Here is a 26,303-nt window from a genome sequence, read left to right as displayed (position 1 = left end):
TGTTTTCACCATATGATATTTTTAAGTTTTGATGTTTTAGACAAGCAACAAAAAAAGAAAAGAAAAGAAAAGAAAGAATAAAAGAATTATGCAGACAATTCAAAGCTGCGTGTAGTTGTTGTTGATAGAACTAACAACAGACCACGGTCTTAAATGTGAAGTTGCGCAGAAACAAACTTCGCTGAAGCTTTAACTATTTCTTCATTTTAACCCAATGCGGAAATCTTCATATGGATGCGTGATATCGACCAACACCAAATGAATTCCAGTTCGATTACTCCAACTCCATCAGGGTTGGGGAATGACATTAACCTGTAGAATATTTACACAGTTCCTTCAACCAACTTAATCCTGCTCCTCCTCAAAATCACTATCAACGGAGAAATGGCGGTTCCCGCTCCTTATCGCTAAGCATGTATGTAGCTGCCCGCCTTCGTCGGAACCCCAAACCGCCAACTTTCCCATACCCGCTGCCTTACACTCTCTATCAACGGAGTTCTGGCTGTGTTTATTTATGTACAGTACAAGTAGAGAACAATACCTAGGTATACCTTCCACCGCATTATTTGTATCTGCAATATATGTATGTAGGGAAAGAGTATCACTTGTGGGGTTCCGTTGGAATAGTCCAATACACATGCAAGAAAGCATCCATGGCAACGAGCATGGTTATGACTTTATACACTGTTATACTTCGTGGTAGCCAACATAGCCAAAATATCAAGCAGATGAGAAAAAGTATTGTTTCATTAGAAATAGGACACGAAAAGAAGCTAAACAACACCTGAAAATAAATAAATACAAAATGGAGGTATACAGAAGATGAAAACATGCAAAACATACAATAATAATAAAAGGGGGCTTGGAAATTACAGAGTAGAAATTACAGCTCTACAGCAGCCACACGAAAACGAGATGACTATAGCTTCTTAGCCATGTGGTTCATCTCACCTAATCAATATCAGAAAACTCCTCACTCGAACCAACATCAAAATCATCCTCTTCATCGCTATCATCATCAATCGTATATGTAGGCTTCTTCGCCACTGCTGCTGCCCGACGCGTTGGACGACCCCCGGCCACACGTGCTGGTACTGGAGCAACCACCTCGTCTTCCGAATCATCCACATCAAAATCATCATGTCTCTCCTTTCCCTTTCCCTTTCCCTTTCCCTTTGCAGCTGGCACGGGTGAGTCGAGGATGTCATTGGCCATGGCGTCGATGTCATCGTCGTCATCGCCATCAGACAGCGCATCAGTTAATTTCTGCGACTTAGCTTTCTTCGCAGCATAAGCTTTCGCAGCGGGCGAAAGAACACCTTTCCTTGCTGGGGCGGCAGCAGCAGCTTTGGGTTTGGTAACAGCTTTTTTAGCGGTAGCAGCTGTCTTAGTTGCTTTCGGAGCGGGTTTCTGAGACGTAGCGCTGGGTTTTGCTCTGGAAGGTGTTGCAGACTTTGAAGTGGAAACCGCATCCGAATCGCTCTCTTGGCCCTGTCCTTCATCACTGGAGAATTTAGTGTCTTTAGGCTTCACCAGAAGCGACCTCCTTGGAGAATTCTGAGGAATCAGTTTCGAGTAGTCCGTTTCATCAGGATCGAAGAGGTCAGTACTGGTGGCTTTGGGGTGTTTTGACGATGGCGTTGTCGTTGGTTTAACCCCGGAACTAGTACCTGGACGTGAGAGTTCGGAAAAAAGAGCTCGAGACTCGGATGATAGGTCCGCAGTATGGCCAATACCTTTCACCATCTGGCTGACGTCTCCAAGCAAGTCTTCACCATCGTCGCTGTCAGATCCGCTTGAATTGTCGAACGTGATCGGTTTCCGATTCACTTTCGCTTGACGGGCTGGCCTTCTCGACGTGATTTCTATATCTGAAGCATCATCATTCAACGGAATCTTCTTAGGCGGAGGGGCCGCCTTTGTATTTTTCTTTTCCGAGAAAGTTGTAGGCTTAGATTCTTCAAAATCACTTCCATGCGTGGCAGCTGGCTTCCCTGGCTTCCCTGGCTTCCCGGGTTTGCCGGACTTTGAGACTTGTGTTTTTGCCTTCTTCGGAGGGCCAGCTACAGGTTGAATAGCATCGGACTCGCTCTGTCCATCAATAGTCACACCCGTATCCATATCCATCGGCTGAGCGAGATTCGGTGAAGCCGTTTGGGAAATTTCTTTGATTGCCGGCTCAAACTCGTCAAAATCGCTCAATCCGTCAAGTTCTATAGGCTTTGCCGGCTTAGAAGAAGCAGCTCTTGGCTTCCTAGTTGGGAGAATTTCTGGTTCGAAATCATCCTCATCGTCCAAATCACTCGCGCCATCCGCACCACCAACACTTTTGTTACTGTTCGGTTTAGGCTTCGAAGGCACACTGTTAAGATAGTCAAGAAGACCCGCCTGCGGCTTCACGCGATTTATGGTTGTTGATTTGCCAGATTTTTTCGGTTTGGGCAGGCCGAAATCGCTATCGTCGTCATCGGCGGCCTTGCGCTTCTTACCGCCCTTGGTAGCGGCAGTCTTGAGCTTCGTAGAAACGCGACGGGCACTTTTCGTCCGCTTTGTTTGCCGACGTTCTTCATCTTCGAGCTGGAATTTCCACTCCGCGAGGAAATCGTCAAGATCAGCAGTCCATATATCTTCCTTGGATAGCTTGATAAGGGTATCAATCTCGGTTTCCTTATCCCCAATTTGACGACGTAGCTTTTCCACTCTTTCCTTGGTCAAAGACCACAATGGCATCCCAAGCAAGTAGTCATAAGAATTAGCTGCAATCTGCGTATCCTCACCATCATCGTCCTCATCCTCCTCCACAACGGGTGCGTTTTCGCCTTTTGCGGCGGCGTCCGAAACCTTAGCAAAAGGTTTGAACCCTTTCTCCTTCAACTCCCGTACCAGCTGTGCCTTGGGCTTTTTCGAAATGACAAACTTCCCATCGATAATCATTTGAACAAACCGAGCCTGGTTGGTCATTTTCTCTAAATCTTTCTGCATTTGGGAAAGTTGATGCTGCTTCCGCTTCTCATACAGTTTAAGTCTAACAGAAAAGAATTCTCGAAGTATTTCTTCAACCGATTCGTACTTGGTAATTCGACCCTCAGAATCAAATGCAACAAGATTCGAGGTGGCGATGGTCTTCGTTAGTTTGAACTTCTCTTCTAGACCTTCAGCGATTGCTTTTTTCGCGTACTTCTCGTCCAACTGAATTATAAAGTGGACTTTGGTGTGGGTATTGTAGTCCTTGTAGTCTTTGATGAACGATGGAACTTTCTCCGCCTTGATAATTTCCTCGAGCCGGTCTTTGAAGTCCTGCGTCCAGGAACGAATGGGTAGCTCGGTAATTTCAACTTCATTGTCTCCAATTTGCGAAATTCTCCCACTAAATTTGTATCGTTCGCCACCCATCGAGACGACTTCACCGGTAAAACCTCGAAACCAAGGTTCCATTGGGACAAGCGGTTCACCAGCCATGAGACGTTTTAGATTCGCAACTATTTCCTCAGGATTGTAGTTCGGAATGGAAGTGCTCCAACCTGTTCCAATTCCCTCAGCGCCGTTGATTAAAATCATAGGCACAACGGGGAAGTAAATCTCAGGTTCGATGACCTGGCCATCGTCGACGTTGTATGTCAACAGAGGTTCATCGGCCTCGTGGAATATCCGTCTCGCGAATGGCGAAAGTCGGGTGTAGATATAACGGGGGCTAGCAGCATCAGATCCACCTTGTAAACGGGAACCGAAGTTTCCACTAGGCTCCAGGCAGTTGATATTGTTGGATCCCACAAAGTTCTGAGCAAGGCCGATAATGGTTTGCTGCAGTGACTGCTCTCCGTGCTGATACGCAGTCATGCCAAGAACGTAACCACTAAGTTCAGCTACTTTCACATCCTTTTTAACATTGCGCTTGAAGCAGGTATAGAGAACTTTGCGTTGGCCAGGCTTCAAACCGTCCACGACAGAAGGGATGGATCGTATGTTGTCAGCCATACTGAAAAGGATGAGTTCCTTGTTGATGAAATCAGTATAAGTGATCTCGTCAGTCGTATGGTCTAGGAAGGTGCCAGGTTTAAACTGACGGAGCCACTCTTTTCGCTCGTCGGCTTTTTTCTTGGAAAATGCGAGGTCTATGAGCTCCGCCTCATGATCCTGCATGACATGGAATTGCTTCAGATGTTTATCCAAGTCGCGGAAATAGATTTCGGCATCGTCTGTAGAACTGGTACCTAAACCCTTGTAATATTTCTTTTCCCACCGTTTATCGTGACCGTGAATCTCTTGCCATGTCTTATACTCTTGCATAGTGAAAAAGACTTTAGATATGGTTGGATTTTTCGGATCACCCTTCCACACTTTGACGATTGGTGTGATAAATTCAATCAAGAACTGCGGTATTTTAAGTAAACTTGGGAATGCAACTTGGAAGAAATTGATCAATAGGCCCTTGATATGGCTTCCATCGTGATCCTGATCCGTCATGATCATGAGATGTCCGTAGCGGAGGCCCTTGGTATCCGTATACTCTTTCTTGTGCTGTAGGCCAAGGAAATTTTTGATGTTCTGGATTTCCGCATTTTTAGATATCTGATCAACCGAGGCGTCCCGAACATTGAGCAACTTTCCGCGGAGAGGGAATACACCGAAAAGATCAGGGCCGACAATAGCTCGACCAGCCATAGCCAATCCCTTTGCAGAATCTCCTTCAGTCAAGATGAGAGTGCAGTGGTGTCCCTCTTTCGTTCCAGCCTTGTTAGCATCAGTTAGTTTTGGGTTGTTCATACGTGATCGTCGATTACCGTCCGTCTTCTTCAAGATTTGATCCGCTTTCTTCTCAGCGAAATGCAAGATATTTTCCATCACTTGGGTTTTCAGGATCTTCTTGAGGAATTCATCTGACAACACACACTTGCTTCCAAACTGGCTCGGTTTTGTTGTCAATTGCTCCTTTGTTTGGGATGTAAACGCGGGATTGACAATCTGTGCGTTTACGAATACAAATATGTGATTCCGAATTTGGGCCGGTTTGAGGGTGGCGCCTGTCTTGTTCTTCTTTTTTACCGCATCCACAAGTTTGTTGCAAATCTGGTCAGCAACTGAATTGACATGGGATCCACCCGATGTTGTCGCAATAGAGTTAACAAAAGACACCTGCTGGAATGAGCCGTCGGACACAGCGAACCCGATTTCCCATCGCGGGTCTGGGTTGTCAGTGATGATCTCAGATTTGTCTTTGGCGGCCTCCTCGCCACGTTCTTTTTTTATGGCGTTAGTATACATTTGCATATACTGTTTGAAATTGCGGATAGGAATACGCGATCCATTCAATTTCACGTTGACCTTGCAAGTTCCTGCCAAGTCATAAACTCGACGCTTAACCAACGCCTCGAAGTCGTCATCGATCCCGTCCATTCCGAACTTCTTGAAGTCTGGGATGAAAGTAACCTTGGTGTAGTCATCGCCTTTGCAATCCGTTATTTTTGGCTTTCCCATCTTGGACATGTTGTCAGTCCATGTTTGCTTATATTTCTTTTTTAATTTAGAGTCCGCTGTTTCGAGTGTAAATTGTGTGCTGAAGATATTACAGAGCTTGGCACCATAACCATTTCGTCCACCAGTCACCTTTTGTTGGTTGTCATCGTAGTTGGACGAGCTAAGAAGGTGACCGAAAACCAGTTCAGGGATGTAGACTTTTTCTTTCTAAAAAAAAACATCTATTAGCAGAGGAGTAGTGGACTTAAGGCAATGGAGAACATGCGCACCGCGTGGATCTCAATGGGGATACCGCGACCATTGTTCCAGACACTTATTTCGCCAGATTCCCTGTCTAGAGTGACACGTATCTCGTCCATGTTTTTATCGTTGTGCTTATTATCGGCAGCATTGACCAGAATCTCATCGAATATTTTGTAGAGACCAGGCACGTATGAGACTTCTCGAAATTCCATTGATCCAGATTGCATATTGTAAACCCACATCTGGTTAGTGGACCGTTCGATAGAGCCGATGTATGTGTCTGGCCGTTTGATGATATGTTCTAATTGGGTAAGCTAGGTAGATTGCGCAGTTAATATCACTCCCCCGCTGATGGGAAAGGTATCGATCAACGGCTTACTTTCTGGTACTTCTCACTGTTCTCCTTGGGTACCGTAGCGCCATCCATTCCAAACGATTCATTTTCAACATTTTCTAGGGGTTTGTTAGGCGGCTTCTTGGAGCCCGCAGATTTTTTCGCCTTCGCAGCAGCATTTGGAGGTGTAGCTGAAAGTAGGGATGCGACATCGAGATCTCCGTCATCATCACCATCTGATATCTCATTTTCTGTGTCTACTTTCGCCTTCTTCTTGGAGGCGGTGGATTTGGTGGCAGCGGCTTTCGGTGTAGCGGCGGTTTTGGTCGTCTTTTTAGCAGGTGCTTTCGGTTTAGTAGAGGTAGCAGCTTTCTTGGGAACCTTGGCTTTGGATTTCTATAGGAACGAATGAGTTAGACACGCTAGCCAGAATCGATACTGGGGGAGATCGGCCAGCAACTAAAAAGTCAAAAGAGGACACGCACCGGCGCCTCTGGGACGAAATCAGAACTATCCCCATCGTCTTCAAAGACGGAGTCTATTGGGGAGTCCATCCGCAGCGGATGTAGTTGGAAGTTGAGCCTACAGACAGGTGTCGGCGAGTGGAGGAAACAAACGAATGTGTGAAGACAAAATCAGTGCGACAGAGACAAATACAAGGTCAAGCACTCCTGGAGTATTAGGAGGCGTTGAAGAAGACGGGGCGACAAGAAGAAGACGAGAGAAGAAACGAGCGTCGTGGTCGCGGTCGTGGTCGATGTCGATGTCGATGTCGACGTCCACATATGTTGTTGGTGAAAGAAGGGGCAAAGGCGCGTTTGTTTGATGTTTGTTTGGACACCGCGATTTTCGCCGTGGGGTGTTGCTGGATCCGGCAACGGGAGTCTAGGCCCCTGCCGCTTCGGGCCACTTCTTGGCGGGTGACTCAGCAATGTTTGGCCCAACTAGGAAATTTGACAACACGACCAGTCCTCTTTGGCACTAGTGTGGAAATTAGTGTCAACAAGCAGCGACCAGATGTACTGTAGTAAGTAACAACTATCCACATCACATTGTCCATACATAGTATACTGCGCAGATGCGACTTTCTTTCTCTCATTCCTTTCCTCAGCATATGTAAAGACGTATCACTCAGTATATGGGAGAGTAAAGTGACCAATGCCAACTTTAAGTATCTCTTGAATTGTATGTAGCCTCAATGAACGCATACCAACACCAAAAAATGTAAAAGGGATAGCATGGAAAATCAGCTAACAATGAGGGCACATTACAGTACAGTAATTGACAATAAAGTAGCTTTAATCAATTATTTTTAAAAGACGTTTTAAACCCCTACATCCTTGAAATCCAACGTTGTGTTGAAGGTTTTCATATTTATTTTGTGTCTTCTTGCCGTGAGTCCCCCACGACATAGAATGTTATATCTGTATTTTCAGTGTAGTATTCAACGCTGCGTATGGTTATTGACATTCATATACTCTAAAAGCCTCTGCTATATGTTGCACTCATATACAAAATACAAGTTATGCCGTGATGAGAGTAGTATGGTGATGAGGTTGCACTAACAACTGAAAACATATCCAGATAATTATAATTATATATTTTCTCAAGGTTTTGACATCCATGTTGAGGGATGAAACCTACCACATCAACAATAAGAATGCAGCAATCAATGGGAAAACTCCTTTTACAAAGTATGTATTCACGGAGAAAAATGATTTATGGATTCTTTTGTTGCCGACTATATTTATCTTTTCGCTGTCATCATGCGCTATACCTTCCATGAGGCCCATTTCACGCTTGGATCTTCAGTGGAATGGTCGAGCGTATTATCACCTGTTGACCGGAGTTGACAAAGTTCACAGGTGAGATTTGATTTTGACGTATTTATTTTCCACGGCGGGGATATTCTTCTTACAAGCTCGGCTGGGGATTGATTCCCTAGGTGCCGATCAAAGGTGCTAATCGTAAGTTAGCTTGAGGAAATTCATGTTGATCTCTTCGGTCCGAACCACATTTTTGTACTGACTGAGTTAGCAATGAATATTTACATCCGTTATCACTGAGCTCCTCGCCCGGTCGCGAGGCCCACTTGGCAGCTTCAGTCCGCTGCCTTGATCTGGCCAATATCCCGACGTAGATGGGTGAAATTTGCTGGCAAAGAAGTATGAGAACGTTGTCTCACCATGACCCAACCAAGTTCCATACATTCAAGGACGCGTATCTCTAATTTTTTGATCAGCTGCTTTCAACATCATGATTTTAACTATGTTATTTACCCGGATAAACCAGTGCATCATGTTCGCGTCGAACCACCCCGGGGCGCTGCGGTGGAACCTGCTGTGGAACTTGGCCGGAGCGGCTGATTCCATGCAGGGTCGCGTATGAATTTCACACAATACTGGTCGAGGGGGTTTGGCAATTAAAATATCGAATTGATGAACCGGGTCGCGGAAGGTTTGCGATTTAATGACCAATTTTGGTCGTGTCGGGTGCTTTTGTGATAGTGAGCAATTGGTCCTATTTCCTATTTTTAAGGCTGTGTGGGCGTTGATCTGGTAGCACCGATACGAGATTTTCCCTCCGATATCTCTTATAGGTACACGTAGTGGTCGACACGGTATCATTAGCGGCAGATATGACATTTGAATTGGACGGGAATGTTCTGAGTTGAGAGGTATATGAATGAAAAGAGAGAGTTGTGGTTGAGTTCACATTGATTCTTCCAAGTATGTACTGTACGTACGGAGGTGTAGAATTTTTACTACTATGCAAATCCTTGCACACACTAATGGAAATCAGCAGCAGAGCTCAAATAATAAATTCTTCCCCTCATGGTTGGAGTCTTGAGGCTAGACACGTAATTTGCAGCCAAGTCCGGCATCCTCAAATCTTTGAGGGTTTGACCGACCAACCAATATGTAACAGGTTTACCCATAAATTTTTAGTGTTTTCAGAACATTGGTCCTTAAGAGCTCGCTACGAATAGCTTGTCATATGATTTTTTTATTGGCTGTAACTAACCATCGATTTGAGATCCAAGTTCTCTGGATGTAGATCAAGCATATCACCCACTATGATGCCGCCTTGACTAATGTTCGTAAACCTATTCATATCGGTTTGAGCCGGCCTGCACTTTAAAAACCTATCCGGGAAGCCATAATAGTAATATAAGGCATAATATTACATTTACTGCATGGAGATTCCTCAAGACGCGGAAGACATGCACTTCAACAATGGCCCAAGCCCAAGCCAAGCTTGCTTGGAACTGATGAGACTCGTAGGGTTCTGCCCGATAAGTTGGGTTAATGAAGGGTTAAAGTAAAGCAGGCTGGGTTCGAGAATCCTATTTTTGGGTTTGATGCAGTGATAAACTGCAAGGATATGTTGGTGGTGAGCTTGATTCTTTCTCAGCTCATTTCCTAGCCAAAATATGACTGATTCGCTTGACTTCGCGTCGTATTGAAGTTAGCCATGCAATTATCAACGCAAAAATGAATATGCACAATATGTCGATCCCGTTGCGCTACTACGAGAAGAGTCTATTCGGAGGTTGTGGGGTTGGTTTTTTGAGAGTAGCACAGGTGGCACCTGAGAGCACAGGTTTCCGAAAGAGAAGAACTTTTAAAGGCATGTGTTAACTTCTTAGCCTCCCACAGGCCACGCCGTATACTCGTCCGGGAAAAGAGAGTTGCCATGATTTCCCCAGATCAATACGGGTTCGATAACCCCTCGGTTCGACGATCTTAATTCTGTCATTTGGGAAAATATCGTCAGGCTGATAACACTGTCGCTTCGTCCTTAACTTGAAGAGAGACCACGCCTCATTGGCCCAGAGCGCAATATTCTCCTATAAGAATCCCACTGGAAAACTGACAGGCATCCACAGTGCTCAAACAAGAGGGTAGTAATGGGCTTATTTGCTGGGTTTTGGAGATTCCACCATGCTCCGTTGTCCAACGGAGATTGTTAGGCTGGCGCTCGAGTTTATTTCAAGGCCATCGGGACTGGAGAGAATCAGTTGATTTCAAAAATGCCAAGGGCCTTGCCTGCATATTTATTGATGATGAGACGGAGGATGCAGATTTACGCTAGAATCTCCAGTGGTGGTCAGTGGATATACACTATAGTATTGAAGGGCACCCAACGAGTAGTCGAAAAACAACTTCTTTTGGGCTTTCACGAAGCCCGTATTTATGCAAGGGAATTTGACTGTGGCGCAGGAGAGCAACGCAAGACTATGTAGATTGCAATGGGTGCAGTGAGGAAAGTAGCCGCCGTGCCAACACTCCCGACAAGATATCTGCACCTTCACATGCGTGACAAGAGTTGCTCTTGGGAGAGAGAATTCTAGATCGTTGAGGGGCATAACCAATGAGGCAGCAGGTTCCATTACCTCGTGTTTGTGCATTTAGCCTATCCAGCTGGCCGGCATGGTTGTAAGCAGTGGAACGCAACCCCCCAAGACCCCAAGACATGGTGGTATCCAGGGAAGGAATGAAAGTTGACCTGGAGCTCCATGCATCAGATCAGGAATAAAAGAGAGGTAAAACCCACTTTCCAACGCCCCTTTATTCTCCCTTCCATCGTATTGGATAAGTCGCAAGAGGACAAACCATCAAAAATAAATCCCAAGACAACAAAGTCCAGGTGAAATTCAAAAAATATGAAGCTCAATCTTCTGATTTTCTGCCTGATATCAGGCTTGACTCCGATCTTCGGCGCTCCGGAAATGGAGAAAAAGGCTGCTGGTGAGTTTGGACAGTATGAAATACAAAGTCACAAACAGGTTTGAGACAGGCTAACATGCTTTCCCCTGGCTAAACAGCCAATTCCCTAGATACTTCCCCCGCCGCCAAGAGTAATGGTGATGTCCTAGCAGATGGTATGACTAATTTTTTGTCTCTAAACTTCCCACCATGTCTGGTTTCAATATTTGTGGAAATCCCAGAGCTGATGGAAACCTCTCCTCTTTCGGAAATTGGTAGCTTGCTATTACTGCGCAGGGGTATGCAGCGGCTATTACTGCTGCGACCCACGCCCCAACTGCTTCTATGCTTCAGGCGGTTGTTGGTGTTCCGCCTAATCGGGAAGCTCTCTCGATGGCCACTGAGGCGCACCAGCACCACAGTCTGGAAAGGATTCTGCGGCTTGTAACTAAAGGATGAAGAATTGGTCATGAGTTGTCTGGCAAAGTGTTAAGGGTTTGAAAATTGCAAGTCTTTGATTTTGATGACACTGGGTATAGGGAACAGTCGTGTTCCCATGTCTCTCGTTAAGGAAATGAGGAATAAATGCTGGATATGGGTGCTAAACCAGATACAAGGGGGATAGTACGGTGTTTGAGTTGGAATAGTAACAGCGAGCTGTATATGACCAAACACTGAGTTGTGTGCGTAAAAACTTTTTCTGTGACTTGTGCTGTGGCAATATTGGATTGTTTGTAGCCTTTTGACGCATAGAAAACTTCAAACAACACCGATGAGTCAAAGCTGCATCCTGAAAAATTTCGGTGAGTAATGCCATTTTACACGCGAAAGCTTAGGTGTTCAAATCCCCGGAACACTGAAGATGTTTAGGTTATAGGTTCAAATCTTATTTCGCTCCAGGACCTCCAGATAATAAGCACGTGATGAAAGACAGCCGGTATTATTGTTCAAAAACGAAAATAGTAATATTCCCGGGAATTATCAAACTGCCAACAGGGATTCGGTTTCAAGGTAGCCATCATTTAATGAAGCAACATCTCATACGAAGGGGAATGGGAATATATTGCTTCACTTGGGATTTTGATGTCGGGACTACCCATTGGACGAACGGAACAGGGGCGATTCAGAGACAAAGGAACAATGGATCAGCAATGGCAGCTTTAGGGATATCCCGTACCGGGGTGAAAGAATGGTTGGCATTAGGTCTGTCCGCTGAAGAGAGAATATATAAAGCACAAGCGGCACTTCATCTTCCGTGCAAACTCGCCGTGCGGCTGTCGTGCGGTTTGTCGCGTGTCGTTTTGCGAAAGCTGCAAGAATTTGGGTAGGTTCGAGCGTTCCTGAAACCCTAAATTAGAGTGCGTTCCGCTTGCCCGCTTTAGGCATAGCTAGCCGCCGTTTCTGACTAACAACTTACGGGTAGTTGCCCCTTATCGTCTCCACTCTCCTGGCGCAGTTCTCGACGACAACGACATCATACATCTTCATACAGCTTCAACTTCTTCCCATCCGCGTCAAGAGGACAGCTCCCTTATTCTCCGTCAGCACCGCGACCCTTGGTCGCCCGCACTCCTTTGCTCCTGCAATTGTCGCCGGCGACCCCATTGTATCTTCACCCCCTCGTTTTAGTTGTCGCCCGCCCCATTGTTTTGCCGGCAAATCCAGGCACCTTTTGAATTGGCCCGATAGCGTCCCCCCCCTTCCCCTCTCTATATTGCCATATAACATCCGTCCCGTCGATACCGCACCTGTATACCGCTTTTTTAATACCCATGCCTACCAACTAGCTTGAGACACGCTGCGTTTTTCTCATATTCGGCATGCACCATTCTTCAGATTTTCAAGATTCGTCCGGGGAGACAATGTCCTCGTTGACTTCCGTCAGCCGTGAGCTGCAATCGACGGATTCCATGGTTACTGTTCCTCTCTCGGATGTGTCATTTGGCCCTAAGACCACAGACTCTGTTTGTCGTACTTCCACTGTCCTTTCGTCTCCAATCGTAGAGGAACCTCAAGATATTGTCGAGGGAGAAGGCATTGTCCCACCAAACGAGGACACTCCACAGCGACGATCCAACAATCAATCGGGAAGCACACGATCTTCTTCCTCTACAAGTTCTAGAAGCAGTGGTGGAAGCAGTGAGCCAGGATCTCGAGAAGGAAGTGAGCAAGTGGACTGGAGAGAACTCGAGAAAACTGAGCAATTGGAGTCCAAGAGCGACCCCGGAGATGAGGTGAGTTGCTTTGTTGAAGATCCCATTTCATCATGTCATGCTATCTTATCTGACAGGAATTACTAGTCTACTGCTCTACTCCTTGCGAGACTTGAACAAGAAAACAATGCTCTGGCTGGCAACCCCAAGTCAGGCTCACATGTTCGAAAGGACTCCCGTCCCCCATCTCTCCATCAGATTAGAAAGCTTGTAGACGAACCGCAGAGAACTTCCTTACGATTTTCCCAGCTGCCCACTCCTCAGATGACCGAGCTGGACTTCTGGGCTGCGCTTGTTGCCGACTATAACCATACTGCCTCTCGATTACCAACATTAACCTCAAACAAGATAAGAGCAGGTGTTCCTCCACCGCTAAGAGGAGTGGTATGGCCCAGCCTCGCAGGTGCTAGAGATTCAGATCTTTTAGATGAATTTGCGAGACTCACCGGAGTGACCAGTCCGTATGAGGGCTTAATTGGCAAAGATATTGGTAGAAGTTTCCCAAGTGTGGAGATGTTTCGCGATCCTAATGGAGAGGGACAACAGATGTTAGGAAGGGTATTGAGGTCTTTTAGTCTTTATGATGAAAAGATTGGGTATTGCCAGGGATTGGGTTTTGTTGTTGGCCCTCTTTTAATGCATATGAGCGATGCCGAGGCGTTTTGTGTGCTTGTCCGGTATGTGCACTACAATTGTTTTTGTGTCCTGCGATTTTATCGCCCACTAATGCCATTGCATTTCCACAGTCTCATGGATCATTACAATCTCCGGTCCTGTTTCTTGCCAACACTCTCTGGCTTGCATTTACGGATATATCAGTTCCAGGCACTCCTCTCAAGACATCTACCAGAGCTCCATTCTCATTTGGAATCCCTGAAAATTGAGCCGGTTTATGTTTCGCAATGGTTTTTATCCTTCTTTGGTGTTACATGTCCACTTCCAATGCTTCTTAGAATATACGATGTTTTGCTCTTGGAGGGAGCTTGTGAAACATTGATGCGAGTGGCTCTTTCGCTCATGCAACGAAACCAGAAAAAACTCCTAGCATGCGAAGAATTTGAGGATGTTATGCAAATTTTGCTAGCTAGAAGTATATGGGATACGTGAGTGTTGCCCCATTTCTTCCCACGGTAACCATGACCTAACGTATTTGTCCCGATAGGTATGGAGGTAGCGCAGATGCACTAGTCCATGACTTTGTATCTTTGACCTCCCTTGTGACACGCGAAAGCCTCCAGCAACTGGAAATAAGCTATAAAGAATCGCAAGGAACCTCAACTAGTGTTTCCTTTCCTCAAATGCAGGCTGTCGCTTCCAGGTTTCTAGGACGGCTTTGGGCCGGATCCGGATCTCATAATTCTTCCAGGTCCCTTACTCTGAACCTCAATCCCCCTCCGCCGGTTTCACGCCCCTCTAGTGTTGTGCGACGCACTCCGTCCAAACAAAGTATGGCATCTACATTGAATTCCTGCGAGTCAGCATCTGATGCTAGTACCGCCCCTACAGAACCATCACCAGTCTCAGCATCCGCCGTGGATTCGATCAATCGTAAGACGAAGATGGCTGGAACGTCAAACCAAGACAGAGACTTACACAGTCAGATAGAAGATCTACTGACGGCTCTGACGGACATGCAGCGTGAACAAGCAGCCTTGGCTGAAGAGCTCCAAAGGGAAAGGGAGGAGCGAGAAGAAGATCAGCAAACTGGGAGACAGATGCTAGAATATTTGAGAGAACATTCTACCGATGATGAACATGCAGCCCTACTTGCAAAAGCCACCAATCGATTTTCTCCTACGGCATCTCGCCGTGTCTCAATAAATCAAACAAAACACGAGCTCCGAGATGAGATGATTAAGTGGAAGGAGAAATATGCACAGGAAGCTTCGATTTGTAAGGATTTGAGCAGACGCATTGACGATAAGGATGTAGAGTGTTCCCAAATGAAAGACGAGCTGAAAAAGGCACAAGCTCGCTTACAGGAGTTCCACAAAGACAAACAACGGCTCGAGAAAGCTATCCAAGAATTACGTGTGAGAAAAAATTCCCCATCAGAGAGCCCTCACGAGCCTCAAGGCTCATCAGGCTCCTCGGATAGGGGATCAACTGGCCTGCGTGAATTCAAGCTTTGCAGAACTGCTTCATCAGCTTCTACCTTTTCGAAACGAACCAGCACCCTTGGAGCACAAGCGCTCGTGTCCAACGAGGATTCCCGCGTGGTTCCCGACGAGGGTCTTCTCCTTGAGCTTGTCAATGCAAAAACTGCGGAGGCGGTTGCTCGACAGGAGCTCGAAGAGGTGAAAGGAAAATTGGATTCGCTGAGGAAGTTGATGAGCTGTTCGACAGATAACTTAGCGAGAAGGCCAGGTCCGATTGACCTGGCACGCAGTCTTACTGTCAACAGCCCTCCGAAGTCGAGAATGTTTCCAAACTCCCCCACGGAATCTTCTAAAATGCAAGGTTCGAACGCAGCCATTTCTGCTGGCGGGTTTTTCAGTGGATGGACGAAACGATCCGCGTCTACCTCACCTGATTCGCGATAACCGCACCTCTTCCCGGAACCAACTCTTTATTACTACGAAGCCTTACTTGGAAACAAGAAGTACGCTGATCGTCCGTGGAGTTACATGTACTTCGCGGCCTATTTTTCTAGAAGCCTAAATTCCTACATTCGTCGAATATTGGCTCGTCCCGGCAAAGCTAGCAAGGCTTTCATTATTTATTTACTTGTTATTCAATGAATACACCATATCACCTTGTCATATTGGTAAGTCGATTTCAGCTTGCAGTCAGATACAACTAGGAAATTTTTACTTCGCTTTCTTCATCACTGCAATTTTCACAGCTAGCATTTTCTTTCCTTTTGCACTTGCATTGCTTCCATAGCCCTTTTCTCCTTTTCCCTTCATGACACAATTTTCATTCTTTTTGTCCTTTTCCTACCGCTTCTAAGATATATATATACGCTTACCTTCATTTTCCGCTTTCCACTTTTTAATATCTTGTCATTTCTCAAGCCCGACTCCATATTTGTGTAGAATTTTTTGTTTTCGTAATACCACCACTTTATGTTTTCTACAGTCGACTTCTTCAAAAATTTCCGCAGATGCGAGATTTTCTATGTTATTTTTGGGCCTATTTGATTGAATTATGTTTTCTTGACTCTTCAGATACCTTACTCTCTTTTTTCTTTTTGCCTTTGGGATTTCCCCTTTCTTTCTCTTCCCCTTGTTTTCTTTCAACTTTAGAACTACCTTTGTACATTACTTTTCATTCTACATCACCCCATGCTCCAAATGTACACTACCACTCAGCAGCATTGTCTGATAAAATATGAATGGGAGGAGTGTAGCCGTTCTCTTTTCTTGATTAAAAAGTTCATACACAATATTCGTATATACCTTCGCTAAACCTCCCCCCCCTTCTCCCTTCCTTTCTCATTTGTATAGTATAGTACATAGCTTTTTGCCTGTTTGATTCTTGAAGTCTTTTTTTCCTATTGTGGGTGTCTTGACTTGCTGATTTCGGTGATATGTGTATAAATATACTTAATAATATTTTAAATATCTTCAACAACATGACAGGCCACGGGACACTCAACACGATCTCCATCTTCGTGTTTTATTATTAACTTTGATTGCTATTTCCTGCTGGCGATCTTCTTTCTTTCTTTTTTTTTTTTTTTTTGCCATGATTCTGTCTCTCTCCTTTTTCTAATTGTTACTATGTCTCTTGCGGTTGGTTAGACGGGTGATGCATACATGCATGGCCTCCTTAAAAATACTTAACATTAATATACATAACTATATTCAACCCTCTACGTTCGAAAGAAAGATCACAGATCATTCATTCCTCAGCTTCATTCTTATATATATTTCTTATTGTCCAGGGGTTTTAGCTTTAGCTTTAACTTTAGGTTTAGATTTAGTAATATTAATCTTTTTGGGCGCACCGTGCATCACATTCTCTTTCTCTATTAATAAAAAGGCCCTGATGGGGGTCTCTATTCAGCGGACAGTAATAATATCGCGTAACTAATCATGAAGAAGAATGAAGAAAACATTGAGAACTTCCCTTTCGGCCAAAGAGACGTCAAATAATCGCCCATCCACGTTGAAAACTAATGAGTGAAGTGAAAACTATGTACTCAGCTTACTTAGCTCTTAACAATACTAGCACCACCTCCGCGCTTCAACCGGTTACCTTTTGCCACCTTAAATGCCCTCCAGTGGATAAACTGGGTGGCAAATCCGCCATCCGTGTCCCCCATTTACTCTCCCTCTTCCCTAGAATCAGCTCCAAAACACCCCCGTTCTCAAAGAAATCGTGTCCGATCCAGTTCTTACGCCAAGCTTTCCCATCGCGCTTCACCCGCTGGATATAAATCGCCCGATACGAGGGATCGAAGTGTATATTCCGGATAATCGCCACGTTCCCCGTGAGGGGATTACGGATCTTCACCTCGGCGAAGAACGGCGGGGTGATGAGGTATACATCTTGGCCTGCGACTGGGTACAGGCCGATCATCGCGAATGCGAGGAACGAGCCAATCGCTCCGCTGTCGTCATTGCCGGGGATGCCGTTGGGGGTATTGTTGAATTGCGAGGGGATGTAGAAGTGGGCGCGCTGTGCCGAGAGCGCGGGACGACCTGAGTAGTGGTACTGGTATACCGAGAGGAAGGCTTGTTCGTTCCCCACGTAGAGCAGGCCGGATTCGTGCAGGTAGTCTAGACGCTTGGTGAATGCATCGGGTCCTCCTAGCGTGTTTACGAGCGCTGCCATATCTTGGGGAACATAGCTAGATACTCTTTTTGTGAGCGATTGAATGGATCTAAGGGGAGTAATATTACGGGGACAAAAAAGAAAAGGAACATATATATGAGAACATACAAGGTGTACATGAATAGACTCCCTTCGTATGACTCGCCACCATCCTCATTCAAATAGCATGAATGCGGGTTAAGCAGGGGGCTGCATTGGATTGGATTTTGGTAACTCCATTCTCCATTCTCATGACGCGGTTGGAGACATCCCACAAAGCCCGTGTCCGTCCCGTTGATTACAATGGTCTGGTCTTCCCGATATAGATTCTTCCAGAATTTCGCGCGATCCGTATATTTGATATAGTCCTCCTCATGCCCCAATACTTTCGACAATAATGCAATGCAGAAATCGTTGTATGCATATTCGACTGTGCGCGAGACACTTCGTGAGCGAACGCCTCTGCCCTTCGGCTTGCTGTCAACGGGGACATAACCCACCGACTTCCAGGCCTCGATATCTCCTCGACCCTCAATACTCCAGTCTGGGGGAGTGACTTCTGCATCCTTGATCAAAGCCTCGTACCCGGTTTTCCAATCAATGCCAGGGAGACGTTTAACAAAGGCGTCCGCAAGAACGACGTCTGCGTTTGAGCCACCTTGGGTGAATCCCTTGCATAGGGACATGCGGCAATCAGGAAGCCAGCCTTCATGTCGATAAATATCTATTAGACTGCGGACCATGTTCGCCTGAGCTTGAGGGTCGAGAATTGTTATGAATGGATGGGTGGTACGGAAGGAATCCCAGATGCTACACACAATAACTCGTTAAGAACTTTCTTTTTTCCTTCTTGGATCCATCCCAACTCATTGGAAGGGACAAAAGGTTAAAAAAGAGCATTTCTACTAACCAGTAAAAATTATCGTAATATGGTTCATCGCTTTTCCACAAAGGGTTTTCACCCGTATAATCTTGAGGGCTGATAAGTGTCCTATAAACCCCACTCCAGAAAGAAACTTCAAATTCCCGCGGCAAGCCTACCGCATTGACTTCGATAACCCCAAGCTTCTGCGCCCATACCTCTTCAGCAGCTGACACAGTGGCATCAAAGTCGAAAAATGGTTGTTCTCGTTCGGCATTGGAACAAGCCTGATCGATACTCATAAAACTCAGGCCCACACGGGCGATCAACTCTCTGTTATCCGGCGCTTGAAACTGAACAAACGCTCCTAACAGGTCGCTATCGGTGTCAAGTCCACTAACTATGTTGGAATCTGTTCTGAGAACGGGTATCGATTTCCCGTCTTCAGTTTTGAATATACCCGCCCGGCGGACGTCCGCTCCTTGAAAATCAGTGCAGAAATATAGCTGATATGTCCCTTTGCCGAAGCTGGGGCTAAATGAACCACCACCCTTCACTCGTCCGGTTTCTGGATCCACGGAAACCTTGCTCTGATGGCGCGTGCCTTGCATATCAGACAAATCAACGATGATGAACGGGCTGAGCGGGACGTCTAAGCCGGGGAATGGATTTTCGGGGAAACTAAATTTATATAGAGCGCTGCGGTTGGTCACCGTCATCTCTGTGGTGACCCCATTCTGGAGAGTGATGCCGAAATAGCCAGGGCTAGCTTTGGCACTGTCCTTAACCCATGGGGTTGCACGTGCAAGCTTATCAAACTTGCACTTGTTCATGTTGTCATCCGGGCAGGATGAGTGAGCGAACAAGGAGAAAGCTCCAAAGGAAAAGCTCTGTGGCAAATAAGGCGCGAGTTAGAAAGATCTTGAACTGATGTCATGGGGGACGAGAGACCAGCACTGCTATTTTGGCCCAAAACTCATCAAGTTTTCAGGGGTCATCATATGGAGGGAAATAGGAAATATATCCGCATACCCCGCCAGTGCCTGAATCATGCATGTGGGAGAAACCCCGAACGGAGAGTGCATTCCCGTCAAAACCTCCTTGAGCCTCTCCGTCGGTATCAGGTCCTGCTTTCGCCATCCCTATTATGTAGTGGGTTAGACAGATAGAGTACGCCCTCCAGGGCACTTCCCGAAAGAGATCGCTCTGGGTCCCTTACCGTAGGGCAAAGTCGCACCGGGGAAAACATGGCCTGGAATCGAAATAGGTAAGCAAGGCGAAATACAAATTCACAAAGCAGCGGCAGAATAGCAGGACGGCAGGATAGCAAACCAACCTCCATTGGTGGTCCCTATGAGCGGGTCAACAAAGTCCAAGACCCGATATGAACCTCGCTCTTCAGCAGCCGCAGGACCAGCCAGCAGCCACAGACACAGGAACAGTAGTCCAGCGCGGAGTCGTGCCATAACCGAACTCAGAAGCTAACCGCAGTCCAAAGGCATCCAAACGGGCGCCTTCGATGCTGGAAGAATAGCCTCAGTAGAAACTGGATTTCGAGGGCTCCTTGATTAGTGCCTAGGTACTGATATTTATATACTGCGTATGCTCCTACAGCCCCTAGCGGCTGATCAGTTAACTAGTTAGTTAGAGAACAACTTAGCGCTGACAGCGGATCATTATGGGATATAGGAGACAAGCCCCATGCAGAGTGCTATTGTTGAATACTCCCGAGAGTCCAGGCCATGCTCGCAGCTACCCCGGGAGCGGGCTCGGGTCGCCGCGAAGGGAGAAGGGAGAGAGCAATCGGGCAGAGCCATCTGGCCATCAACATATCCCTGGGGAAGGGAGACTCCAGTCGCGCTGGATACAGGGTTCATTCAGTCCAACAGGGCTGCATCCTGCATCCTGCATCCTGGCAAGCGAGTGGGAGGGCTTTGCGGGTTTGGACATTGGAAGCTTGCTGCATGGTGGCCTTTGGCGTTAAGGCCTACGCAGTAATCAACCCATCATTTATTACGCAGTAAGTAACTTAGCTGAGAGCAGCGGATTTCGTATTTCGTTGTGCCTGGGATTGAGGATTGGTTGTCCAGTTAGCCAGTCAAGCAAACAACGGATGGACCGGACTGAGGATGTATATGCATATTCTCGAGTTGCCCAATAACTAATACAGTTATTTATTCTGAACGAGACACAGAAGAACAGTAGGTTTGCAGGAGTACTAGAATCAGTGAGCTCATGGAGCAACTTCAACTGCGGTTTGGCTAAGTTGTCACCATTGTACGGAACAGAATGGGGAAGCTTGAAGCTTTTGAATCCGATTTAACTAAGCTAGTTACTAGTCAAGCCCGAGTCAACCGGGCCGAGAGGAAGGTATCTAGATAGATCAAGGGACTGTTAGTAGTTACATATTCCCGGAAGATGTGCTTTGAAGGTCAAGCAAAAGCGCCGTATACCTTGATGGCCAGCCGTGTAGATGCCATCTGGTACGGGTTGCTCTGGTGCATGTTGATATTATCATCTACTACTACTGCTACTACTAGTATTGTCTTCGCGAGCTGCAAAGTTACTCTTGTGATATCTCTTATATATGTTGAACCATATGCAAATATATACGTCGCTCAAGATTGAATGAACAACAATGAAGCTATATACAGGATGGTTTGGTTACTCGCAACTCCAGCACAGCACCCGCCGCCACTCACCCCCTCTGACTCTATCCACAAAACCGAAACTTAGAAACAACCCAAGCCCGAATTGGTCCCGAAACAACCATCCCTTCCTCCGCACCCGCATACCCGGCTCCGTCACCCGCGAGTGAACCGAACCACTGCAGGCCACCCCAACCGCCCACCAATCCAGAAGCCCGGCGCCACCATTGATGTTGACGTTGACGTTGCATTCCCCAACTCCCCAGCAACACCCGCGCCAACGTCGCGTTGGACTGCACCTAGAACCGCCACCCACATGGCCCCCGTCAACGTTGAACGGGCACTGTTGTTTCGCTGGCTGATGAATGGCCGAACGTCAGACCATGACGCAGGTGGCACCAGGAGCCGCCAGGAGCAGCCGCTCTTCAAGACTCGAACAGAGGTTGATCTCTATCCAATGCCAACGCAACAATGCCATATACGCGCGTTGGAGATATCAAAGTTCATATGGCCTCCATTCACATACATACAGGGGAAATGCAAGGAAGGGTGGGATTAAAATGGCTCGGGCGTATAGATAAGACATTCAATTGATTTCTTGTCCTTGTGGATCAATCACTCGCAAAGGGGAATGAATACATCTCGTTCATGACTATCGTAACCACAAAAATGCTACGTGCAACTGCCGGAACACAATGCCGATACATTAAAATACCACGCCGCTCTCTTTCACTAGAAAGTGCAGGCCATGTATCCACCATGTCAGGTCTCCAGATGAAAAGCATTTTTAAATACATGCTGAAGATCAGGACGTCCAGGGTTGGTTTTGTTCCGTATCCCCAGTCCTCCGCCATCCGCCCCATTCGTTAAATAACTCCACCCGTTGGTTAATATGATGAATATATACATATTTATGTCGTACAAAAAGCGCAAGCCCTGACGGCTTAGAAGGAACATTGTAGCGGGGTGACGAATACTGCTCTGCGAGGAGGCCTGCATTCTTATCCGCGCTCATACGCATCGTCGATTTCAGCTTTATACTTGTCATGAATGCCTTTCCTGTTCAGTTTATCCGTCGCCGTCGTGAGCCCCTAAGATTGTGTTTGCAGAAACACGTTAGCCCGCTTACTGCACTCAAGGCTTAAGGCCAAAAAAAAAAAAAAAAAAAAAAAAAAAAAAAAAAAAAACCTTCGAAGAGGAAGGAAACTTACATTCTGCGCCGTCCACGGCTCCTCCACGAGCACAACGCCATCAATGATTTCCAACCCAGTAAGCCCCGCCTTCCGTCCGATCGTCTGCATATTCTGCAGCACAACACTTCGAAGTTTCTTGTCATGGACGAGATCCTGGCTCTGGATGCCGTTCTCTACAGCTACGTTCTTCAACGCCTGCTCAACGGGGACCACCAAGGCGACTGCTTTGGCTTTATCGGGTGCCGCGTAAACGCAGATGTTTCCCACCACACTCGCAGTCCGGTATACGGATTCGAGCTACCCCAAACCCGTCTTGTTAATATTAATAAAACCGAAAAAAAAAACGGTTAAAGTCAAAAGAGAGTTATCCAAAACCAAGACATACCTTTTCCAGTGCTATGTATTCCCCATTCAGAGTCTTGACTAGACTCTTCTTCCGGTCAATGACTCGGAGGTGGCCATTTTCATCCCACTGCCCAATATCCCCGGATTTAAACCAGCCATCCGCTGTCATGACTTCGGCCGTCAGGGCTTCGTTTTTATAGTATCCTTCCATTATGCTATTCCCTCGAACCCAGATTTCGCCTTGTGGCGGCGTAGATTTTGTATAATACCCGGCTTCCGGGAAATCAACCAGTTTGACTTCAACGCAGCCGGGGATATCGCCCAGCGTCTCATGGCACCATCCCCATGGATCGGAAACAGACGCAATGCTATCGGGTTTTTGCGGTTAGCTGTACCATCTTCTTTTATTTTTTCAGAAAAATCATTGGAAGGAAGTTTGCTAGTCTTACGCGGATGTTTCGGTTAAACCGTATCCGATAACCATGGGAGCTACCACCAAAGAGATAAACTCTTGCGTCTCTCGAGCAATGGGCCCAGCTCCATTCATAACGAACCTGAGCCTGCCTCCGGTGGCTTCGGTGATCTTTTTGAAGATTACAGAGTTCAAAATAGCCGACCAGCCAAACTGATGATTGACGAGCGCACGTTTGAGGTAGAAAGCTGCCCAGAAGAGCGCTCTCGAGATTAACCCAGCCTGCCCAACTTTTGCAACGACGCCCTTTCTCACGGTTTCCCACACAGCCGGAACACCGATCATCAGGGTTGGCCTGAGCTCACGGATATCACCTTTGCAGTTGCGGGTGGATATGTCTGCAAGCGTTTTGGGGTTTCCGTAGCCCATTGGACTGCCCCAGAACAGTGCTGCGTGCTCGAATACAAATTCGAAAATATGCGCCAAGGGGAGGAACGTTAGGACAGTATCACTGGGACCAATATGGGGTCCAATCATCGAATCGATTCCAGCAACTATTGCATCACAACTGATTAGAAGGATTGTCAAAGTTTTAGTCGGGTGCGCACCAGTTGAACATCGTACATACCAGCAGCAACAACATGTTTATGTTTCAGGGATACACCCTTTGGAGGTCCCGTAGCACCTGAAGTGTACATAATCATGCCCATATCCTCCGCATCTGGAGGAACAGGCTCGACGGGATGATCCTCTCCAAGCTTCCTGAGCTCCTCAAAGCTGATAACAGTCACCATAGGATGTGCAGATTTCAGGGAACTCAACGCCTCCTCTTGGAGCAAGCAGGTTTTGTTGTAAATAACCACTCTGATACATCTAGCATCAGCCAGCAATTTAGCGACTGAGCCCAGAAGCTGCGGGTCTGTAAAGAGAGCTTTGGAACCAGCTTCTACAGCTGAATGCCGCAGCCCTTCCTCGCCAAGGGTGTCGTACGAGGTAACAATAGGCATGGACTGCGAAATCGCACCATGGGCCACTGCAAGCCACCGATCGCTGGGGGAAAGGCATGTTAGCAGAAGTAAGCAACAGGACCAGCAGCTGGATGTGGATGTGTATTTTTATTTGCCCTACCTCGTACTTGCATAAAGGTGGAGCCTATCCCCTTTGGCCAGGCCAAGTTTCCTCAGACCCGCCCCGAGCTGTAGAGTCAATTTCTCATACTCATGGAAGCTGATGAAGTTGTAGCCACTTAATTCAAAGTATGACCACTCCCTATCCACCTCCTGCTCCTCCCCGCCCACCAGCTTCTTCACCTTCTTGTTCTCCTTGTGCACCTGTAGAAGCTCTCGCGAACCCATGCATTTTGCATTACCGAACTTCGCAGCCCCCCGCTTGACGATATCATATACGGTGTTGATTGAGTCCTCTGGTCGCTGAAGTAATTGGTCCTTGTAGTTTATATTTCGGCGAGGGATGGTTTCTCCCTGGACAGCCTCGTAGCCCGGGACATCGACCGTGAAGGGCGATTTCTGTGCCGTGCGACCATTGAGAACATTAGTGAACGGCTTCTTTCTTTCAGCCATAATTTGGTAGCTGGGTTATAGGATATAGTTCACGCAGGTAACGTAGGACGAGTGGGGAAATCCACCCAGAACCCATAGATATATATATCTACATGTGTATGCGTATTTTTAATGGAGATATACAAGCAAAAGCGCAATTGCCGTGAGGAAGGGAGGCTTACAGCGAAACTCAGAATCATTGCCTAGAGCATATGACACCGAGGCCCAGTTCAAGGAATACGTCGTGTTGAGCTCACTCCGAGGGCAACAAATGGACGAGATACGATTGATGACTGTGGTGATTGGTGTGAGACAGTACCAGCTAAGGCCTGGCCCGCATCTAGCGCCTTAGCTCGTGGTTTAACAGGCACAATCGCACGCTGTGGGGAAAGGAAAGGCGTCGTGGCTGACAGTAAGTCGCAGAAAAATTGGTGCTGTTGGAGGAGATGTTGGAGATTCTTGATTGTTTGTGTCGCAACGGAGGACGGATCGGAATTTCTATATGGAGGCTTCTCCTGTTAGTTGCCAGTAACTATGCCGAGGTTCATCATCTACGATCTCCGACAACCTCGATAACGTCACTCACACTTGGAATAGATCTTGATTCTTGGCTGATGCAGCCTGCAGCCAGTTCGCCCGTCCCAAGACCGGAAGCTGTTCCACCAAGATGGGGCGCTGGTGAGGCATTGGTCGGTGCGGTGCTGCACAGTACGCTATGCTCGCTATTCCCGGTAGCTCGCCAGTTTCAATCAATCAGCTTCCCCATGTCAGGTGAATGTTGTCGTTTCTCTCCTGATACTTCGAGATATGCCATATCCCAGCTGCCAAGGTGTCATCCGGCTGACTGTTCATGCATGCAGTGGATAGAAAAGTATCCGATTGGAGCATCTCTGGACAGCCTTGGACCGCATTCATTACGCTGGGAGCTACCTCTATGACCAGAACCGTTTTATCTCCATCAATTTGGTTTCCGCGGTGCTGCCACTCACGTTATATCACGGAATGATGGGATGGCCTCACCTAACGACCAGCTATATTGAAAATTGAAGAAAAAGAATACTACGCCATTTGTCCCTCGTGGCTACGCTATCGCCATCCAGTCAAACCAATGAAGAATTCGCATTTCTCCTGACCAGTAGAATTGAGTGCCGTCCTGCACCTGAAATTAACGTGTGCCGAGAAGCGCTGGTTGGGGCGCTTCACGGTAGCCTGAACGGTTATTTTCTTCTCCAGCTGGGATCCTCAAACGACAAGGACACCCTATACATTCCACCCAGCAGTATCAACAACTATTATCTCCTTTGGGAGAAAAACCCATATACGATATTGCTCCTGTTGGCCTGGGCATTTCCTCCATTCCCAAGTGAACCTTCCACAGATAAAGTGGGCTATATACATACATACATAAATATAACAAGTCCGGGGCTCTTGGTTGTAAAATGATGTCCGAAAAACCTACTCTGCAATTCCTGCCTGGGGAAATTCTCCAACTCATACATTCATTTCTTTCGCCGGGTTCCAAGCTTGTCTTTTCCCTGACCTGCAAGCG

General features: G+C 46.7%; 8 protein-coding genes across 8 annotated transcripts; 5 read left to right on the top strand and 3 right to left on the bottom strand.

Annotated features, from left to right (window-relative positions):
• Window positions 1-951: 951 nt before the first annotated feature.
• HCBG_08005 (DNA topoisomerase II) lies at window positions 952-6,606 on the bottom strand (the record flags this gene model as incomplete). The annotated part of the gene is made up of 3 exons (XM_045435054.1): window positions 952-5,682; window positions 6,098-6,448; window positions 6,538-6,606. 3 exons carry the CDS (start codon window positions 6,604-6,606, stop codon window positions 952-954), a joined length of 5,151 nt encoding a protein of 1,716 aa, XP_045284360.1.
• Window positions 6,607-9,561: 2,955 nt separating this feature from the next.
• HCBG_08004 (uncharacterized protein) lies at window positions 9,562-10,147 on the top strand (the record flags this gene model as incomplete). The annotated part of the gene is made up of 2 exons (XM_045435053.1): window positions 9,562-9,688; window positions 9,942-10,147. 2 exons carry the CDS (start codon window positions 9,562-9,564, stop codon window positions 10,145-10,147), a joined length of 333 nt encoding a protein of 110 aa, XP_045284359.1.
• Window positions 10,148-10,718: 571 nt separating this feature from the next.
• Window positions 10,719-11,209, top strand: HCBG_08003 (uncharacterized protein; the record flags this gene model as incomplete). Its single annotated transcript, XM_045435052.1, has 2 exons — window positions 10,719-10,803; window positions 10,881-11,209. The coding sequence occupies 2 exons, from the start codon at window positions 10,719-10,721 to the stop codon at window positions 11,207-11,209; spliced, it is 414 nt and encodes a 137-aa protein (XP_045284358.1).
• Window positions 11,210-11,912: 703 nt separating this feature from the next.
• HCBG_08002 (uncharacterized protein) lies at window positions 11,913-12,437 on the top strand (the record flags this gene model as incomplete). The annotated part of the gene is made up of 2 exons (XM_045435051.1): window positions 11,913-12,085; window positions 12,185-12,437. 2 exons carry the CDS (start codon window positions 11,913-11,915, stop codon window positions 12,435-12,437), a joined length of 426 nt encoding a protein of 141 aa, XP_045284357.1.
• Window positions 12,438-12,623: 186 nt separating this feature from the next.
• Window positions 12,624-15,517, top strand: HCBG_08001 (EVI5-like protein; the record flags this gene model as incomplete). Its single annotated transcript, XM_045435050.1, has 4 exons — window positions 12,624-12,995; window positions 13,062-13,651; window positions 13,721-14,077; window positions 14,137-15,517. The coding sequence occupies 4 exons, from the start codon at window positions 12,624-12,626 to the stop codon at window positions 15,515-15,517; spliced, it is 2,700 nt and encodes an 899-aa protein (XP_045284356.1).
• Window positions 15,518-16,852: 1,335 nt separating this feature from the next.
• HCBG_08000 (glycosyl hydrolase) lies at window positions 16,853-20,063 on the bottom strand (the record flags this gene model as incomplete). The annotated part of the gene is made up of 7 exons (XM_045435049.1): window positions 16,853-16,977; window positions 17,249-17,805; window positions 17,865-18,545; window positions 18,646-19,487; window positions 19,630-19,739; window positions 19,817-19,849; window positions 19,934-20,063. The coding sequence occupies 7 exons, from the start codon at window positions 20,061-20,063 to the stop codon at window positions 16,853-16,855; spliced, it is 2,478 nt and encodes an 825-aa protein (XP_045284355.1).
• A 276-nt stretch (window positions 20,064-20,339) lies between these two features.
• Window positions 20,340-21,804, top strand: HCBG_07999 (uncharacterized protein; the record flags this gene model as incomplete). The annotated part of the gene is made up of 4 exons (XM_045435048.1): window positions 20,340-20,617; window positions 20,937-20,967; window positions 21,334-21,687; window positions 21,778-21,804. 4 exons carry the CDS (start codon window positions 20,340-20,342, stop codon window positions 21,802-21,804), a joined length of 690 nt encoding a protein of 229 aa, XP_045284354.1.
• Window positions 21,805-21,930: 126 nt separating this feature from the next.
• On the bottom strand, window positions 21,931-25,441 carry HCBG_07998 (acyl-CoA synthetase; the record flags this gene model as incomplete). Its single annotated transcript, XM_045435047.1, has 8 exons — window positions 21,931-22,336; window positions 22,457-22,735; window positions 22,824-23,151; window positions 23,233-23,749; window positions 23,824-24,245; window positions 24,324-24,721; window positions 25,012-25,252; window positions 25,341-25,441. The coding sequence occupies 8 exons, from the start codon at window positions 25,439-25,441 to the stop codon at window positions 22,247-22,249; spliced, it is 2,376 nt and encodes a 791-aa protein (XP_045284353.1).
• Window positions 25,442-26,303: the final 862 nt, after the last annotated feature.

The sequence above is a fragment of the Histoplasma capsulatum genome (genome assembly GCF_000150115.1).
Source record: "Histoplasma capsulatum G186AR genomic scaffold supercont2.13, whole genome shotgun sequence".
Classification (NCBI taxonomy): domain Eukaryota; kingdom Fungi; phylum Ascomycota; class Eurotiomycetes; order Onygenales; family Ajellomycetaceae; genus Histoplasma; species Histoplasma capsulatum.
This window is presented reverse-complemented; position numbering and strand designations above follow the sequence as displayed.